At 42.2% G+C, this 19,001-nt stretch overlaps 1 protein-coding gene across 9 annotated transcripts in view; it reads left to right on the top strand.

The window, feature by feature from the left end:
• SCN8A (sodium voltage-gated channel alpha subunit 8) overlaps positions 1 to 19,001 on the top strand; it is a 66,541-nt gene that overhangs the window by 16,046 nt on the left and 31,494 nt on the right. For 2 of the 9 annotated variants that reach the window (XM_068921524.1, XM_068921525.1), the window contains 8 exons: positions 6,718 to 6,837; positions 8,893 to 8,981; positions 9,198 to 9,326; positions 11,573 to 11,664; positions 16,161 to 16,382; positions 17,168 to 17,231; positions 17,908 to 18,049; positions 18,746 to 18,952. In XM_068921524.1, coding sequence (XP_068777625.1) covers positions 6,718 to 6,837; positions 8,893 to 8,981; positions 9,198 to 9,326; positions 11,573 to 11,664; positions 16,161 to 16,382; positions 17,168 to 17,231; positions 17,908 to 18,049; positions 18,746 to 18,952 — 1,065 coding nt within the window. Of the gene's footprint in view, positions 1 to 6,717; positions 6,838 to 8,892; positions 8,982 to 9,197; positions 9,327 to 11,345; positions 11,438 to 11,572; positions 11,665 to 16,160; positions 16,383 to 17,167; positions 17,232 to 17,907; positions 18,050 to 18,745; positions 18,953 to 19,001 lie in introns of all 9 variants that reach the window. The other 7 variants (XM_068921531.1, XM_068921530.1, XM_068921528.1 and 4 more) reach the window with 6 other exon arrangements.

Genomic DNA, 19,001 nt, shown 5'->3' with positions numbered 1-19,001 from the left:
TTTTCTACTCATTCATTTAATCACTTTCTTTCATAGAAACTGAATTCAAGTAAGCTATTTACTAGAAAGATACAACTCAGGCTTAGCTGCACTTGAGAAGCTGGAGGTTTGACTGTATATGTGACCACAGTTGTGATTTTACCCAAGTTTTGAATGGTTACATGGCTGTCATGTGAAATATCAGTAAGTCATCGTGGGTAACAAAATATGTTATGACTTTTGGGCAGGCATTTCTTGCCATGCTCAGAAATGATTCTGTGAGTTGCAAGGCGTTATTCGCCTGAAGTCAACTGAGATTGGCTGCTAAAGTTTAGTGTAGCTCATAATTCTTTGCTGCACTTACACTAGCAAACTTAGTGCTTGTTTATTGTGTCAGCGTTACTAGGAGTGCAGGTAGCAACTCAGAGCGGGGCTTCAAAATACGGCGCTTTGTGGATATGTTGAATACCAGGCAGATAGATGTTTAGGTGAGTATTATGCTTAAGTAAGTGCATTGATGACTGCTGTTGCTGGTAAGAAGGAAGCTTACGTTATCCCTCAGAAATATTTTATCTGTGTTAGACAAAACTATTGTTGCCTAGTTTTGGTGTGGGCAGGCTGAGGTAGAGATATGCAGCTTAATAGCAGTTCCCAGTATATCTTTGGCTTCGTGTGGCCACTTGCACCCAACCAAAGGAGGTATGAAATGTCGCCACCAATCCAAACAAGAATGTTTTATGCCCTCTCTGCACGCACGAGGTTGGATGGACAGTGTACATTGGAGAATTGGGCCACGTGCTTTCAAGCTAAAACAGGAAAGCAGTGTCGAAACGGTAATGGGTGCTGCCGCATCCCGGAGCGTAGAGAACAGACTTCTTTGTTGTCTCAATATTCCCCCTCCCCAGAAATAGGAGACAGACGTGAACACCCTTAACCCTCATGTTTTATCAGTCTTCTGAGTTGGGAACGTTACTTTTTTTTTTTTCCCCTAAAACCGAGAGTTTTAAAACAGCATTTTGTTTGGAGGCAAATCTGAAGACATCTGTCACGTCCCCCGAAAAGAGCTGTCATTTCCTCGGCGTGCCGGCCCTGCGGAGAGCCCGAGCGCTCCTTCGGGCCGGCGGAGGCAGGCCGAGGTTCGGAGGCTGGAGACAAGCCTGGACGGCCCTGCCAGCCTCGTACCACCGTTCTGCAAAACTGTTCCCTCCCCTTAGACACAGAATTAACATTTTACTGCCTTTACTGCTTTTGCACCCACTTGAGTATGGCGAGAGTTTAGATGTCTGTTACTTTTTTGCTTCTTCAAATACTCAGTGACTTCCCACAAAGAATTTTTTTTAAGGCCATTAAAAAAGGCCCTTCTCTGAATCATCAGGAATTGCGAATCTGCTTGAATCATGGGAAGTTTTCCAAGACTTTTTTTTTTTCTCTAGCATTTGCCAGAAAGCTTTGCATCATAGGTCTTTTCTTTTAAAGCTAGACGTACAGCACGCATAGGAACAAATCAGCTGGTTGCTTTTCCTTGCGGTAGGACACCGTGATCTTGATTTATCTAAGGAAACTGAAACTGCATTTTAACTGAGAAGCTGAACTTTCCAGTGGCCTGTTAACTGATATTTAAAGGAGACACAGTGCGACCTAGAAGCAGAACTACAATACGAGGAGTCAAAACCCCTGGGTTTGGAGCCTGCCCCTGCAAGTGATACTGTTTTGTCCGAGCTACTTTGCTGTTCTCTGCTTATTTTTTCATTTTGCAAAATGGGAGTAATGACTCTTAATGGAATCAGGAAAGTCCATTTACTCACAAGTAACAGATTATGGAGCTAATTTAGCACTTTTTTGTCTTCATTTAAATACCAGGGAGATTTTTTCTTTCTTTTTTTCTTTCTTCTCCCCCCCCCTTTTTTTTTTTTTTTTTTTGCAAATAATTTGATCACCTTCCACTTCCTGGTCTGGAGTATATGATGGAATCATTACTGGCCCATGAAATCTGGTGTGGACACCTGAAACATTTTAAATTAAAAAAAAAAAAAGCAAATACTCACACATGAACTTCCTTGTTGACATGTGCAAATGAAATTCGTGAAAGATAACTATGTGAACACCCCTAGCAATGAATGCAAACCAGCTGATTGCCTTATGGGAAAATGAGCTACAGTGCAGGCATATATAGTCTAAGCCAGTGGTGAATCAGAATTTGTAAGGGTGCTTTCCTATTGCCTGGTCAGTTCAAACACTTTCTACCCTAGAACGTCTCAGAGGGTTTTGTGAAGATCTTGGAGATCTTTGGACAAAAGATTTGCGTAGGAACAGATGTTATCACCTACTGCAGAAAGCAGTGCCAATCACTTAATGGCGTTGTCTCTTTCTTGTGCTCCTGAGAGCCGGTGCTCTGTTTGTCTGGCAACTCGTGTCAGCAGCTGAGCAGAATGGGGAGAAACGGAAGGATTCTCCCCATGAAAGTGTGCTGTGGAGCTGAACATCCTTCACTGTTTGCTTATGCAAGAGGTAAATACCATCATCCTCTTTTGTTTCTACCCATCTGCTGTCTCTTCTGTTGAACAACTCTTCTCCCTGTTCTTTTCCACTGAACATGACCATGAACAGAGCCAGGCTCTGTTCATTTTCCTTAAGTAACTCCCGTCCATCTCACTCGATTACATGAAGCTGTTTTATACTTGCTACAGAACAAGACAGAGGTGCTAATGCTCCTGCAGTTTCTCCATTTAGGAGAAGCAGAAGTTCCCTGGATACTCTGAGAGGTGAGACCATGTATAAGCTTGGGTGGGTACTGGGGTACTCTGCCGTTGTGGAAAGCAGCCTCCACGTCTCTGAACGTCAGAAGCTGGAGTGGGATTGTCTGAGGTCACCTATAGCTCACAGATGGGCACCTGAGGATCCTTCTAGTGTGTATGTGCCAAGAGTGACTTGCAACTTCGTCAAGTCACATGCTCCATTTGGAAACGGGCCCTCCAGCCCAGAATGTCACCTTGAGCATACAGAACTGGGAAAATTACAGGGATATGAAAGAGCACCTCAGGGAAGCATGTCTGACTCTAGCATGTGCTTCAAGGAGCCTTCTCTTATGACTTCTTTGCATGGCAAGGTTATGGCCACACAATGGTACTACGGCTAGGCTTGATGTTCCTTTCCGTGAAACAGGGGAGAAGCAAAAGATCCAGACCATCTCAAAACCAGCCTTTTATTCACATTTCCAAAAGCAAATTGCCTTTTCCAGGCCTTGCATGTACGGTGTTATTTCTTCTTGCCCTCCATCCCTCCCAGAGGTTTACAAGGAGTAGGGAAAGGAAGTAAACACTTGCTAGTTATCCTCCCTACTGTCCTGGGGGAGCAAAGGAAGGAGAGGGAAACCTCACGGGCAGTTGTCTTCCCCAGGTCCTGCTGGGAGCTGCATGGAGGGCAAGCTGGAGCAGTCGTTCACTGTTGTATGCCTGTTCATGAGAAGACAGATAGCGGCACTGCCTACATCCAGTTTTTAGTGTTGCAGTAGAAAGTAGAACTTTCTTACTGTGATCAGGATCATGTTATGCTGGGTATGGCACAGGCCAGGAGGCAAGAGAGGCTCTACCGCAATAGTCAAAACAGATGAAACCTGTTGGTGATGACTGAAAGGAAGTAAGCTCATTCCCACTTCTAAGATGGAATGAAACTCCCTGTATGGACAGTTTCTGATGTTGGGAAACCAGATCAGTTCCTCGGTACTGCGTGTTGAACAACCATTTATTTTTTGAAAATGTATCTTTAGGGGATTAAATATTTACATGAGCGCGTGCATATACACACACGCGCACACACACATATATACATATGTATTCATATGTATATATGAAAACCTTTCCAAGAATCTTCAAGGGTTTTTGCTGTGTTGGTCTCCAAACAAGAGTTTGAAAGAAGCACAAGATGTCGCAGAGATTTTTTTCCCCTCATAAGCTTTTCAGTGTAAAGAATAAGATACTGATAACCAATATATTTATCCCCTTTTTGAACAGGATGGAAAAATAAATATTAAGTAATGTGTTTTCTGGGTAAAAAAGTACATCTTTATGAGCCAAAACAGACTTGAAAAATGTTTTGAAGTGACTTTTAATTCTGTATCTACTTCTTCCGCTTACAGAGGTCCCTGTAAATCCATTTTGCATATAGCTATGTTAAGGTCCTATTCTGGGGGTGCCATCAGAGCGTCGTTGCTCTCTTGCATTGAGAGTAAGGCAGTCGTCATGTTACCCCTGCAGGAATGTGGTCCCATATGTTCCCTGTGCTGTGCATGAAACTGTTTTCTTCTTAAATCTTCAGCCCACTCCTCCTCACTTTTCAGCCATCACAGACGTGCTTAATGTAAAACCTGCAGGAAGCAAGACTAGTTTAAATCTTCATATAACTGGAATTCTTTTTGCCATCATTTGATCGATTCTGCCCTACTCTCCAATATAGCTTCTTTTATGCATTATTTTGCAAATTGATTTAGAGAAGACTGGAATACGGTTGTTTTAATGAGGCTTGTTCCTTAAGAGTGTTTCTTTTCTGATAATATTTCTTTTTATATGGGAAATATTCTTAACGTTCCTATAAAAGGTAGAATCCCAGCCAACCCTAAGCAAACTAAAGTGGACAGAGCCTTTTCTGCAGCTGCTTAACAACAGACTGAGGCTTTTTGAGACTTCTCACAGACTTCATCTCTTACAAGAGGACTGCAAAATGCCTTTCTGCAGGTATCGCCTTTCTCCGAGTTTTGCACTTTGCCTCAGCAGATCTTAAAAGAGCTTAAGGATGTTCTTGGACCTGAACCAGCAAACATTTTAAGTGCATGCAGCCATTTTGAAATTGAGTTTTAATATGTCAGCTGCATAAAGAAAAAATAAGGTAAGTTTTTAAATTGCCAGATGCTTTTTTGGCTTTTGTATTCTTCCTTCTATTTACAACGCCAAGTGGAGATTTACCCAGGATTTTCTGAGGTAACGCTAGGGAACTGGAGTGGCGGACCTTGGAACCATCATGATAAATGAGCGGAGCAGGCTCTTATTTGTGTTACAGTCGTACTGAGCGGCCCAGTTATGACTGGCATTGTGCAAAGGAATGAGTTCAACAAGCAGTACAGTCTGAAAAGAGGAAGCCTTTGCTGGGGATGGTGAGAGGAGGCTGTAAAATGGAAGGTATGTGTATTTTGAAAAGTTGGTCGTATCAAGGAAGGAGAGGTAGCTGCTGTTTCAAATGGGATGGCCCTCGAGCACTCTGTAACGTGCAGCTTAGAGAAAATCATGGCCTTTTATAAGATCCCTACATGCCGAGGTAATCCATTCATTAATTCTTGATGCTGCAACCTAGGGGCTGTCCAAGGCTCTCTAAATTTAAAGTGTTCTTTATCGGGAGGTGCATTAGTGGTTGTGCTAACTAATATTTCGGACTTAGTGCTAAACCACAGCCTGATTTTGATTTCCTTCTCAAATACTTTACTGCTCCATGGTCTAATTTAGCCAAATGAGCTAAAATACCGTTGTTTCACTTGCTAGGAGGGAAATGACAAATTTCATAAGAGTGAGTCTCCTGGGGAAGCGCAGGCAGTGCTTTGGCAGAGGGCCCTTGTGGATTCCCTCGCGCTGGACTCTTGGAGGCTCGGGGCTGTGCCAAGCGGCGGGCTGACGCTGGGGAGCGAGCCTGCAGGGAGGTAGGCTCCGCTCTATCCCCCTGCAGGCGTCCGAGTTTCATCCTATCGCACCGATTCTGCAGCATGCAGAGAGATTGTACAACGGGAAACTGGTGCCAGGGAAAGGTTACTGGCTTTTCAGTACGCACAAATTACTTTTTTTTCCCTTTGATTTGAATGGTAGATGCATTGGGTGTGCTGGTATTAGGAGACCGGGGTTCTAGGTTTGCCTCTTGAGATGATTCTCCTGGCGTTGTGTGCTATGCATATTCATTACTGAGGAGATAAAATAGGGGGTCTCTATTTTAAGGAAGGTGATAGATGAGATCAGTTCTGCCTTATGTTTGCATACTTCATTTTGCAGGTTCTGTAAACATTAGTGAATCTTAACAACTCTCTAATTAAAGGCAATGAGAGCACCTGATTGTGTCTAGAGTTTGTGCACCATTTGCGTGATATGTTCAACATTGCCAGCGAGCGGGGAGCAATGGGTATCTGGCTTGTTGACCGTGCTGGGGTTGGGCTCCACTGGTAAGGTTTTTTTTCCTGCTTACATGTCAAACTTTTTCTGCGAGTGAGGTGCTGTCTGGTACCAACACGGTCCATCGTGGTAGCTGTCAGCAAGGTTTGGGCAGGAGGCACAGGTCGCATAAGCACAATGCCGTAGAAATGGTCTTGTGCGTTGGGCAATGACTTGAAGTCTGGCTTTGGCTGCTGACTCGGCTCCGATCACAGGGCAGCTACTTAGCTGCTTTGGGCCTTGGTTCTCGTCGATAAGAAAGGGATAATAGGGCTTGTACCCCTGGGTAATGAGAATGTGAGCTCTTGGATGGGAGATTTTGCTTCTGCTCTGTGTAACGTCTAGTAAAATGGGGTGGCTTGAAGAAGAATTTATTAATGATGTACTGGTAGGTATATTCACCCTAATGGGAACTTCTACTAGGAGAATATGCTTTAGAAAAGCAGAAAATAGTATTTTACTATTAAAGTTGTTAGTCTTTCTTGTACAATTCATACTTTGGTTTTCATGCATTAACTCTCTCTTTCTCTTTCTTTCTTTCTCTCTTTCTCTACAGACCTTTGTAGTACTAAACAGAGGGAAAACACTCTTCCGATTTAGTGCCACACCTGCCTTGTACATTTTAAGTCCTTTTAATCTGTTTAGAAGAATAGCTATTAAAATTTTGATACATTCATATCCTTTTTAATATTGAGTTATTTTGCCTTTGTTTATTGCTTGAAAAATCTCTGACCTGTTGTCTCACTGCTCAGTTCAAACATTATTTATGGCGTACAGTTCTGTGCCTGGTGAAGTTGGACTGGCCTCACAGCATACACAGAAATGTGCTTTTCATTTTGAATGAAAAACATGACCCTTAGATATATCCTATCAAATAATAATTCATTTATATTCCCTGCTGAATTATGTCTATCTGTATCCATTCTTCCACCAATATACAGACATTGATAATGATTGGAACAGACATGATTTAAAGTTATGCTTCACATGAAGAGGAGCTGAGCTTTAACTAGCTGCTAAAATGCTTAAGCAGAATTGTTATCTGGAGAAGCAGCCAAAGATACTGTATATATAATTAGATGCTGACTAATTTCTTGCTCTTTTGGCATCTCTCAAACTTCCTTTTAATGGCAAAGCTATTCCAAAACGTTCCACTGCTGGGCTTCAGACAGCTCTGACGGCTCCCGAAACATCACCTGTGTGTGTTGTTTTAAAAAAAAAAAAAAGAAGAAGAAAAAAAGTGGTAGTGTATTAGATGAGCTGGTTTGTCCTATTTATTTTTAGAAAGTGACTCTAAAACAGATCTTATGGAAACACATTCATTTGTTGTTTTAGAAGCTTCTGTATAATTACTTCCTGCATCTCACATGAAAAAAAATCTTTTCCATTTTTTAATGCTTCAAACTCAACCTGGGATCTAAGGCAGGGAAGAGGTTCTTTTGGGGCTACTGTGTTATTTCTCGTAGACTTTCCTCCCCTCCTTATGTGTTAGGATGCAGCCGAGAGATGCAAATGAGCCAGATTGAGACAGAGGTTTTGGCACTGGGTCTTGAGCCCTATTCTAAAATCCATTCGAGGCTGCTTAAATAATTTTTTGATTTCAAACGGCTTTGGATCTGACCCTGGATTTCACCATTCTGCTAATAATTCAGTAGTCAAAATCAACTCGAACTTCCAAGTCTGAAGTTGTGCTGTCCCCGCAATGCTCCTCAAATTAAGCAGTAAGGAACCTTTCATCTGCAAATAAGATGTACGAGATCCTTGACACTCAGAGGGAGCGGAGGTGGGTAGTAAAAAGGTGCCTTTGCGAACTCTCCCCGTTTGATAAACGTGCTGACTACAGGGGAAAAAAATCTCATTTTGGACATACAAGCAAACATTTAAAAGATTGGTCAGCGGCATGGCTAACCAATTTATCCAAGCCGGATGTTGATTTAAAGGGACGAGGAGGTCCAACTCTATTTATATTTGAGGAGATGAAGGGATTTAATTCCCAAACAACCCTCCTTCCTCTTTGTCTTAGCAGAATGGTATGAAAACACATGTTGCCTTTTTTTAAAAGCACCTTGTTTTTTGAGTGACGTGTTTGAAATTTGTCCTCTTTTTGCTCATGCAAATGACTATACATGCGACAGTAGGAGTACATTGGGAGACTCACATCTGTAAATTTGGTGACAAGGCCACAGCCATAGTGCGTAGGGTAAGGAACGTGGACCTGCCTCTTTCCGCATGGAATCGGAGACGAGATGAAATGTCTGAGATGCTGAATTTATCTGTCCAGTGTGCTCCGCTTTGGAGGGCCGTGTTTCCTTTAAAATACGTCTTGTGCAGATTTGTAAGATTTTCTCCAAGCTAAATCCTGGCTGTCAGTAGGAGGCAATGCTGCTTCCTTGTTGGATGTATTAGCAGACCATGTACTTTGATGTTACTGACTGGATGGAATTATTTGGGAAGATATTTTCATTACGGCATGTGATTTTTGAATTGCTAAGAGATAACATAAAATAGAAAATTAAGGGAATGGTGACATAAAAATATTTTTTACGTATAGTTTCCCCCGTTCTTGTCTCCCATGACCGCTGGAAGCGTCTCGGCTCTTGCGGGCAGCCCAGAAGGACTAGACTGGACGTGGTGGTTCTAGAACTGTTTTGTGGTGCAGTGATCTAGCGGAAGATGTAGGCTGATGTAAAGAGCCAAGTTAGTTCCCTTTGATCCTTGACTTTGTTCCACAGTATTTAGCATGATCATTATGTGCACTATTTTGACCAACTGTGTATTCATGACTTTTAGTAACCCACCTGAATGGTCGAAGAATGTGGAGTAAGTAATACTTTTTGTATCTTTAAGAATCTTACAAAACGTTGTTTTCTGACTATTTGGAAATCTTTTCCTACTCGTGTTGATGTTAGCGTGAATACAAGTAGTCTTTTGTATCCACTTTGCTTAGACAAGAAAGTCTGTAGTTTGTCTTTTTTCATGACTAAAATTACATTTCTACAGACTTCTCAGTACAGCTCTCTCTTCTCCTTTTAACAGGTATACGTTCACTGGCATTTATACATTTGAATCACTTGTGAAAATTATTGCAAGAGGTTTCTGTATAGATGGCTTTACTTTCCTACGCGATCCATGGAACTGGCTAGATTTCAGTGTGATCATGATGGCGTAAGTTGCATTTTTAGATTATTTCAGGTATTTGTTATATGTGGGAGGGCATCAGATCTTAGGAAGAGGGTGGGTGTATAAGGCAAAAATAAACCAAGGAGAACTTAAGTGAATCCCCAAAAGATTTTTCTCTTAATTTTCAAAAGAAAGCTGTAGCTTGACATAGAGTCACAGATCTAAAATGCAGCTCAATGGAATTAGCAGAGCTGCTGCTGGCAAAAAAAACTTTTCTTAGTAGCTGCGTTTGTTAATGTGTGGCTTTATGATAGCGTCAGGCATTTTAGGTTGCCTCGTGTGCCAGAGCGGCAGCTTGTTCGGTTGAACATAGGATTAGGACCCAAACATCGCGAAGCTCCAGCCTCTGCCGCTCCGTCCCTCTTCAGCCATGGTTTGCATGTTAACGTTTCCTGGGCTGCAGCTTGCGGTTACCGAACAGTTACTAACCCGTTTCGGATGAAGATGCAGTGTCAGAAAAGGAAAGACTTTATTTTGCTTCCTCATTCTTTTCTCTTGTGCTAGATGAGCTTACCTTGGTCTAAGAATGAGGAGTTCATGGGGATGTTTGAATTCACTCCTGAAGCTGGAGGTGCAGTCTAGCTTTCCGGGGGCCAGGCTTTTTCCTGGCTGCCCTACACTGATCGTTGCTTAGTTTTACTACCGCTGATGAAAACCAGCTGCACGTCACTGGCAACCTGAGCGCCTGGCCGAAGAGATTTCTTTTTCTCTTTTGCGTTTTCTTTCGGGATGTTACAGTTGCGAATGTTTGGGCTCCCACAGTCAACCCTGGCCACTGAAAACTGGGGGATAACCTAGGGAGGCTCAGGGGCCTAATTTTCAAGGGTTCAGAGCACTTGAATTTGTTTGCAGTAAAACGCCTAAACCTTCTAAAAAGCCACAGCCTCGCGTTGGCTGGATTCTGCAGCTCAGGGTGTTGGTTTTCCTGAGTGGCCGCTCTTTTTCTCCCTGCCTTTTAGTTGTATTTAATTATATGCAAAGGGTTGGGCATTGTCCAAAAAAAGGCAAATAACCCGTAACTCGCTGACATTTGAATTTTACTTTAGAATAGACAGGGATCTGCTGTGTACCGTGTAAACATGCCTATATGGGGGAGGCTCCCAGTGCTGGGCACGTAGGTCGAATTCACTGAGGATTGGTTGCTTTCTTTTACGTTTCTTAAATTAACAAATATCGGCATACTGGCTTTGAAAGGCCCCATGCACTGACACTAAATAAATGTGCTAAACCTTCAGCTGAGGTAGCAATATAACCTCCTTACTTCCAGGGAGGTTGCATTGTTGTAGGAGAGTTTGGCCCAGTAAACATAGAATGAAATCCTTTTTGTGCCGAGGGCCAGGGCAAACCTCTGTCATTTACATCTCCCTAATAGGATCCAGGTTTTATGAAGCACTTGCGATGGCCTTTCTGCACCAGGAAGAATCCTGAATATAGTGCATTTCTTTGCCTTTTTTTAATACCGTATTTCTCCCCAAACAGCACAGAGGAAATATTCTATTCTCAGTTGTGATGAAAAATGACTCTGTAACCTGGTACTAAGACTCCTATCCTCTGTGTATCTCATGTTTGTCCCTCTGTAAAATGGGGATAATAGTACCTACCTGTAGCTCACAGAGAGGTAGTAAAGCACCAAGGATTAGAATAAGGAACAATCATGAAAGCAAAAGGTGATGATACTTTATTAAAAACATGAAGGACAATGAAACAAATATACCTGAAACTATTGAACTGAGGTGGCGTCACCAAGCATCCTGGCATATATGACAGCTTTACAATTACCTCCTTCTGTAGAGATAGCATTAAATTTTTGGGTCCTGTATAGGAGAGCTGGCTTGCAGCGCTGAGAGAGCGAAACTGTTTTCACCTTGAACCTTTCTGTCTCTCTCCCTTTTAAATGCCAGTTCTAAAACATGTTAAATTAACAAGCTGTTTCCTGCAAACAAGCAACTATATTCAAAGGAAGGTGACCCCAATGGTGCCATTAACTCTGGTTTAATTCTGCAGGTATATAACAGAGTTTGTAAACCTAGGCAATGTTTCAGCTCTGCGCACTTTCAGGGTTCTGAGAGCTTTGAAAACTATTTCTGTAATTCCAGGTAAGGCGGCCTCCGGTTGGTGTTAGCTGTTGGGTACAGGCCCCTGTGAGTGATGTATTGCTTTGTCTGTAGTTGTTGTTTTTTTGGTGTGTGTATTGTCATTGTGTTTTTTGTGTGTGACCTCCCTCATTGCAGATATGTCACAGAGTTTGTGGACCTTGGGAATGTCTCAGCATTGAGAACTTTCAGAGTTCTCCGAGCTTTGAAAACTATCTCTGTTATTCCAGGTGAGAAACCGTTAAGCATTAAAGGCTAGTCTTGCCTGAATCTCTTTTCCATATCTTCTCCCTCGTCCTGCATTGCTTATTTCTCAGAAATGGCGCTGGGATGTTTTTGATGGGCTTTGCAGTCTGTGTAAATAGAGTGGTTTGAAATTAATATAAGGCTTCTGAGCCATCAAATTTGATTTATTACTGGATGAACAGTCTGCTGTTCTGTTCTTCTTTATCTCTGTGTATGCATATGGCTAGCCAATCTCTTAAATGAAAGGCAGCCTTAAAGTTTAGTTCAAAATGAGTAAAGGATCAGGTACTACCTTCCTACTCAAGCTGAATAGTTTCGTGGTCTGTGAGTCATCCCATCAGCATCAGTGTTTCTAGAGTTGTTTTAGGGAGAAGTTTGTAAAGCAGCAAAACAGATCCCAACCGGAGTTAAACCTTTCTGCTTGAGGCTGCTCCGGTGACCGGGAGTCAGGTGGGATCTGGGACAGGTTCTCTCTTAAGTAACAACGATAAGCTTGCCTCACTGCCTTCAAAAAGGGTGGATGCTTGCGTTTTGAGATAGACGAAGCTAAACAGAGCATTGGCATTACCGGTCTTGTCATTTATATTTTTTAATGGACCTGACCATCAGATGTTAATATAATAGTATGTGGCCCAAATCAAGCCAGCAGTCCTAATTCATAGACTTGCCCATTTCACGGGCCACCCCTGGAGCTGGACTTTGCAGGACGGCTGCTTACAAAGCTGCTTCTAGACTTTTACCCAGTCTGCGTGTCAAAGGGGGAGCAATGATTCTTCCTTTAGTATAAGAGACCACAGAGGCATCATGATGTGGTGGACTGAGAATATGGTTAGAAGTGAGACGCTCCTAATTCTCGTATACAGAGTGCACATAGCTTGTTTAGAAAAGTCTCATGTAGATGATTTCTCAAAAGCCCCCCCTAATTTTAAGGCCAAGCTTAAGAAATTTTAAGACTCGGTTCTCACAGGTGCTAAAGCATCTGTAGCTTTAGCCTCTAGGTGCTTGACGTATTTCAAGGTAGGCACCCAAAATAAGCAGCCGGTTGGTGAGTTTTGGTCTTCTATTTCTGTGTGTTTTGTTTTCTACTGCGTTAACTGATAACGGTTCTGTGGCTGTCTCAGGCTACACTTGCTTGTATGTTTGCCAAAAAAAGAATCTGGAATTCTAGAAGCCCATCACTTTAATCTCCTCTCCAGACTGCTAAACCCATCAGATTTACATGGCTGACGTGCATGATGCTCTTAAGTGGAACCTGCTTTTCTTGCACTGAATGAGGGAATGCTAGAACAATGTTCTTACTTAGCCTTTCCTAATATTTGGCAATGCACATACAAGGAGCAAAAGGTATTTGGTAATTGCTGATAGCAGCGCCCCAAATGGATCTGGAATGCAGTTGTGCTTTTATCAGCCTGCTGCAGGTACTAACTGGCTCACTAAAAGAAGCATCAGTGTTAATATAAATTTTCTGTATTTTGTTTTCCTATTCATAGCAAAGTGAAGATGATGCAGTTTTAATGAGCTGGTTCCTAAACGTGTGACAGCATGCCTTGTCTTCCTGCGGAAAGGAGTAGAGAGTTCAGCTTTGTCTCGTTCTCTCCATACTGCTCAAAACTAGTGGAATTTTATTTCAAATGACAGCACAAGTGGAGGCTCTGAGACCCTTTTTCTAGTTTAGTGCAGCCACGCTTTTTTACTCCATGATGATTTGCTGCACACAGCTGAGATTGCTTGTTCTGAATATTAAATGCACTGAACTCATCCATGGCTCGAGTTGTAGGTGGCAAAACTTCAATTATTTTTATCGGTTAGACTTTGGGGTAGGATTGCCCCAATTGTGGTTCTGCCACATGTATGGAAGGTACAAACCTTGCTCCCCCTTTGGTTTTGCCGCTAACAACACATAGACCATAAAGCTTTTATGTAATTAACCTTTGGGGTTATTTAACGGGAAGTTAGGCTTAGAGTGCTTTTTATGGGTTTCAGTGTTACCATGCCTCATGGCAAAAGTGATTTTTGGAATGCACTTGATATATTAAAATATAACCGCGTTCTGCAGTGTACCGCTTCAGTGCATGTAACGGAATGGGAATTTTAACATTGTGCTGAGCTAATGAGAAAATCATCTTACTGTTATGACAAGTGCTAACTACATTGTCTATAAATAATTAGGATTGTCCTCAGTGTGTTTTTTTTAGACAAGATAAAAGTAAGAAATATTGCCAGGAGAAGACATGCCACTGGATAAAATTCTGTGCAGGCAGAGGACTGTGCAGGACTGGTGTGACACGAATAGGCTGTGGCACCTGAGGTCTATAGGAGCTGAAATACCAAAATGTTGCCTTCATCTTATGGCTTTATAGACCATGTTAAACTCTCATGGTCCAAAGAAAGTTTTTCATTGGCACTTAAGTCGTTGGTAAGTTACTTAAATTAAGTTAATGCCATCGGCCTCCTTGCGCTGTCAGCCTCAGTGACACTTTCTGCTTTAAATAGGACCCAGGGTAACCCAGACCCGCAGTGCAGAGGGCAGCTCCTTCAGCTGAGAGTTGTTGAAGGTGTATTTGTCTTGTGACCACACTGGGAACTCTCTTGCTGCCAGTTTATCGTTCTTGTTCGAGACCACGTTCTCCATATGTGCCTATGAGAGAGCGACACACACACCAGAAACGCGAATGCTAGTGCCGATGGCTGCATGTACGGAGCGGTGCCTATTCAAGCAACGGAGACTAGCATGCGAATGAGTGTCCTAACGGCTGTTTGTCTACCAGAACCTAACAGCTTTGTGTTTGAGTAGGTCTTTGGCATTGAGCTAAAAGTTTCGAAGGAAATAAAAGACGCTTCTGAAATTTTTCCTCCATAAAAATTCATTTTTATGTGTGTATTTTTGAATCTTTACATGCCTGATATGGATCAAACCTGTGTTGGTAACAACAAATGGTCAAAAGTTTACATTTTGTTGCAGAATGCTCATGTGGCCTCAGCCAGAGACTTGGTTCTGGTCTAGCCCTACCAAAAATGTATTCAGCTGGATCTGATTTTGGTTTTTTTTTGTTTTAGTTTGTTTGTTTTAAACTTCTAAGTTGATTCCTTTAAGCAGCTTCTTGTTCATCGGGATATTATAGATGCTTGATGCAATCCAAAGAAGCACTTCAAGACTGGAATGATTGCTTGAATTTCAAAATACCCATACTGGTTGAATCTTTTACTATGTCAAAAACAGGACTTCTCCCTCAGTGCTATTTTAGTTAATATCCGTTATATTGGCATGGAAGCACGGAGAGATGGGGGTATGGTGTATATGCCAGGGCATGGAAATCATGCACGATGTGGGAATAATAAAATACATTGCAAAACGTTGGAGCTAGCAGTAGGTTTGAGTAAGAAACTTGAAAAGCACAACACTCAACAACTCATTAAATGCCATTTTCATATCATGAATTAAAGGATGGGAGGACTGAACTATGGAACTAGATTATTGGCATGGATGAAGAAAAAGGATTTGGGCTTGAATTCATGCATCCGGGAGAGTCTGTAGGTTTTAGTAAACTACTCCATCAATTCTAGGAATAGTCTATTTGTCTCACATAAATGAGACTTCCAGCATTCTTTGAATGAGAATATGAATTTGTGCAGTGAGGCAGTTTGATTTGCAAAATCTCTCAACTTTGTGAGCGGGAAGAGTGATTTGGGAATTGTCAAGGGAGAGGAAGGTAAGAGCATTGTTTCCCAAGCTTTTCATACAAATTTGGAAAAAGCCAGTCATTTAACTCCTTACTCTCTTCAGCCTCCTTCACCACCCATTTATGCAAGACAGTCCTGGACATCTGAAAGGCTCATTTACAAAGTCCTAATACTGTATCATTCCTGCATCCCAAATTCTTACTTATTTACGTCAATAACCCTCGATCTAAGTGAAGGCTTCTGCTTCTGCTCCTGCAGGGAGATGTTGAAACAATTCAGTTAAGCGATGCAAACTTATGATGCAGACAGTATGACAGATATTTGATCTTTGTAAGTTGTTGTAGTTTGTGCCAATAAGTCAGGTTTAAGCACAGCTAAATGTATCCATGGAGAGGTTTATAGCAGTGCATCTTCATTTAACACCTTTCCCTAGACAAACCCTGCCGTTCGTTACAATGATTCTCAAGTATGCTTTGCATACTCTTCTGCAAAACTCCGATATTTTCAGGGATGAACTTCTGTATTTTATTTTGATCTAACTGTTGCTAGTTCACCACTGAAACTGTTGGGCTTAACGTCTGGCATGAGAACGGTGCGTTCATCGTATTCGTTACACTTTGTGGAAAAAAGTGAATGCAAGTGGTGCTCCGGTACAGCTTTGAGTTCCCAGGAATCCAGCCATTTTAGAGCAGTAATCTTTTGCTACGATGTAGCAGTGGTAACATACCACATGCATTTGAATTTTCCCTGACTTTCTATTCTGCAGGAGTGATTTCTAGTCTTGTTTTTTTTCCTGCAGGCCTGAAGACCATTGTGGGTGCCCTAATTCAGTCTGTGAAGAAGCTGTCAGATGTAATGATCCTGACAGTGTTTTGTCTCAGTGTCTTTGCTCTGATCGGGTTGCAGCTGTTTATGGGCAATTTGAGGAACAAGTGTGTGATATGGCCAATTAACGTGAACGAGACGTTCCTGGACAACGGCTCTAGGGGCTTTGACTGGGAGGAATACACCAACAATATCTGTAGGTATTTCTGCAATGATACTCCCTAAAACCTTCTTATTTGACTTAATACTGCTGACCAGGATTTCTGACGTGACTTACATGGTGTCCCCAGCTTTGCACGTCAAAAGCTCCTTGCTCAGATATCTTTCAGTTTCTAGAAACCTGGCCTTGTAAAGGTGTTTCTAGTTGGGCCCATGTCTGTAGAAAGTCTTGGCTGCGTTCTTTCTAGCTAAATAAAGACTCAGTCCAAAATCCTTTTTTTTTTTTTTTCCTGATTTATTTCCAATTGAAAACAGGGTGTAAATATGGTAAAAGGGAGATAGCTCTGCCCATTTAAATCCTTGGACTGAGGGCCAAATCCTTCATTTAGTTTTGCTGAGTCCTTGTTCAGTGAGTGCACGTGAAGTCGCTAGTACCTGTTTCTGCTTGCTAACTGGAGGTAACTTGCTTCCCTGCTGGCAGGATTTCAAAGCTGTAATGGTGCTGCAGGTGATCAAGGAACCAGGCTCCAAGTTTTCGTAACTTAATTTCTTCCTCCCTTCTCGCTTTGAACTAAGCTTCTCTGCTGTGCAGTCGACTGGTTTTAAATTTTTATTCAGAATGCTCCACTGGCTTTCCGAAAGGTGTTTAAACACAGGCACAGTTAGCGGGGCTAATGTTGTTTAAAGCTGAGTTAGTTTACTGATAAATTCATCAGTAGGGCCCCTAGAGGACTATTCAGTTAAGGTTTTTATAGTGTTTTAGTATGTTAAATCCTCTAACTCCGTATGCATGTAATTCTTTATCTTTTTCATCTTCTTCAGCAAATTTTTACATAATTCCTGGGGCCCCTGATCCCTTGCTCTGTGGTAACAGCTCAGATGCAGGGTGAGTGTTGGGTTTTGTTAAAAGTAAAGACTGTAATTGCTAGTGATGTTTGCTATTGATGACAACACTTTTAGAATATTTCCTGTCACTTCCTGTGTTGGTTCCTATGTTAATTTGCATGTAAAAGACTTCCCGTTTCTGGATCTAGTTATTAATCCATTGCTACTGTCTGTTTGGCTCGTGTGATGTAAGCTGGCATTTTTCGTGGCATCTCAGGAGGCAGGGGCGTCTGATGATGCCTGCTAGTGGCCTTACTTCCTTCTCAATCCAACCATAAAGATCATTGGAGAAGTAGGGGATGGAGGTTCAGACGTGGCAACTTCCCATGGAGCGTTGCCTCCAATTGGTTTTTCACCTAGTCCTTCAACTGCAGAGAGAGTTACGAGAGAGGCTGGTCCTTTCTGCTTAGGTTGAGCCCGCCTGCCTGGCCCAGAGAGGGTGACAAGCCTCGCGTTGCCACATCTTGTTTCCATAGGACAAGGATGACAGGGTTTTTCTCACGTATTGTCCATCAGCCTCCTTGGTCTGCTATCCTTAACAAGGAAGGGAAAGTGCATGCAGTTTGTTATGAGCGTTGGGAAAGTCTGCGTAAGCATGGATAACATGCATGTTGTGAATTTGCCCTGTCCCTTTTTATTGTATTGATACCCCGATACTGCTTTCGTGTTCTTTGCAGCCAGTGTCCGGAGGGCTACACGTGCATGAAGGCGGGACGGAACCCCAACTACGGCTACACAAGCTTTGACACTTTCAGCTGGGCTTTTCTGGCTTTATTTCGCCTTATGACTCAGGACTTTTGGGAAAACTTGTATCAGTTAGTAAGTAAACGTTTTGCATTGCACACAAGATGAGAAGTGGGGGGCAAATCGGAAAGGAAACGATGACTAGCTTGCTTTCTTCCTGGTATCCGAAGAAGTAACTGCAGGTGCAGCTGCTGAATGAGATATTGCGTATTGAGGGGAAAGGGACGGTGCCTGAAAGTGGATGTTGTACTTACAAGCTTAGAAGAGATTCGGGGTCCTTAGTGAGTATAAAGCTAAACTCTGAATTAATTCTGGAAAAACTTCCCTGCGTATTACAGAAGACTGTGTGCAGTTTGGCTTGGGTCACAGAGGATGTTCAGGCGCTTTAGAGGGCAGGGTGTTTCCTTGTAACCTAAGGACAGTTTGGGGACCTTGCTGAAATGGCTTTTTTTCTTTTTGAAGGAGTCTAACCATTGAGGTTTCATACTGTACTTCTGAGTCCTTTTTTAACTTGCGTTCCTTTGGTTGCTTCCTTAAGAGAAGAAGTGCGATGTCACCTTTTGCGTGTATGGCTACTGAATGTGCAACGTCTTAATGCTTTGCAGTGGAAGTGTTGAGATGTTAAATATTCAGCACCACTATGTTTCCTTAGAAGCATTTGGGTCAAGAAACTTGGGATCAGCTGCTCAAGGTTTTGTATCAGATGATCACTCTAGAAATTGCTTTCCCTTTTCCTTTTCTCTTCTCTCTTTCATTCTCTTCTACTTCCAGACCTTAAGAGCAGCAGGAAAAACCTACATGATCTTCTTTGTCTTGGTGATCTTTGTGGGATCATTCTATCTGGTTAATCTAATTTTGGCTGTGGTAGCTATGGCTTACGAAGAGCAGAACCAGGCCACATTAGAGGAGGCAGAGCAGAAAGAGGCAGAATTTAAGGCCATGTTAGAACAGTTGAAAAAGCAGCAGGAGGAAGCGCAGGTGAGTGTTTTGATCATGTATTTTTAATGTTTACATATTTTTAGATGGA

This window comes from Struthio camelus, chromosome 28, assembly GCF_040807025.1.
Source record: "Struthio camelus isolate bStrCam1 chromosome 28, bStrCam1.hap1, whole genome shotgun sequence".
In the NCBI taxonomy this organism is placed as follows: Eukaryota; Metazoa; Chordata; class Aves; order Struthioniformes; family Struthionidae; genus Struthio; species Struthio camelus.
Note: the sequence above shows the minus strand (reverse complement) of the source record. Positions and strands in the feature narration are given on the sequence as shown.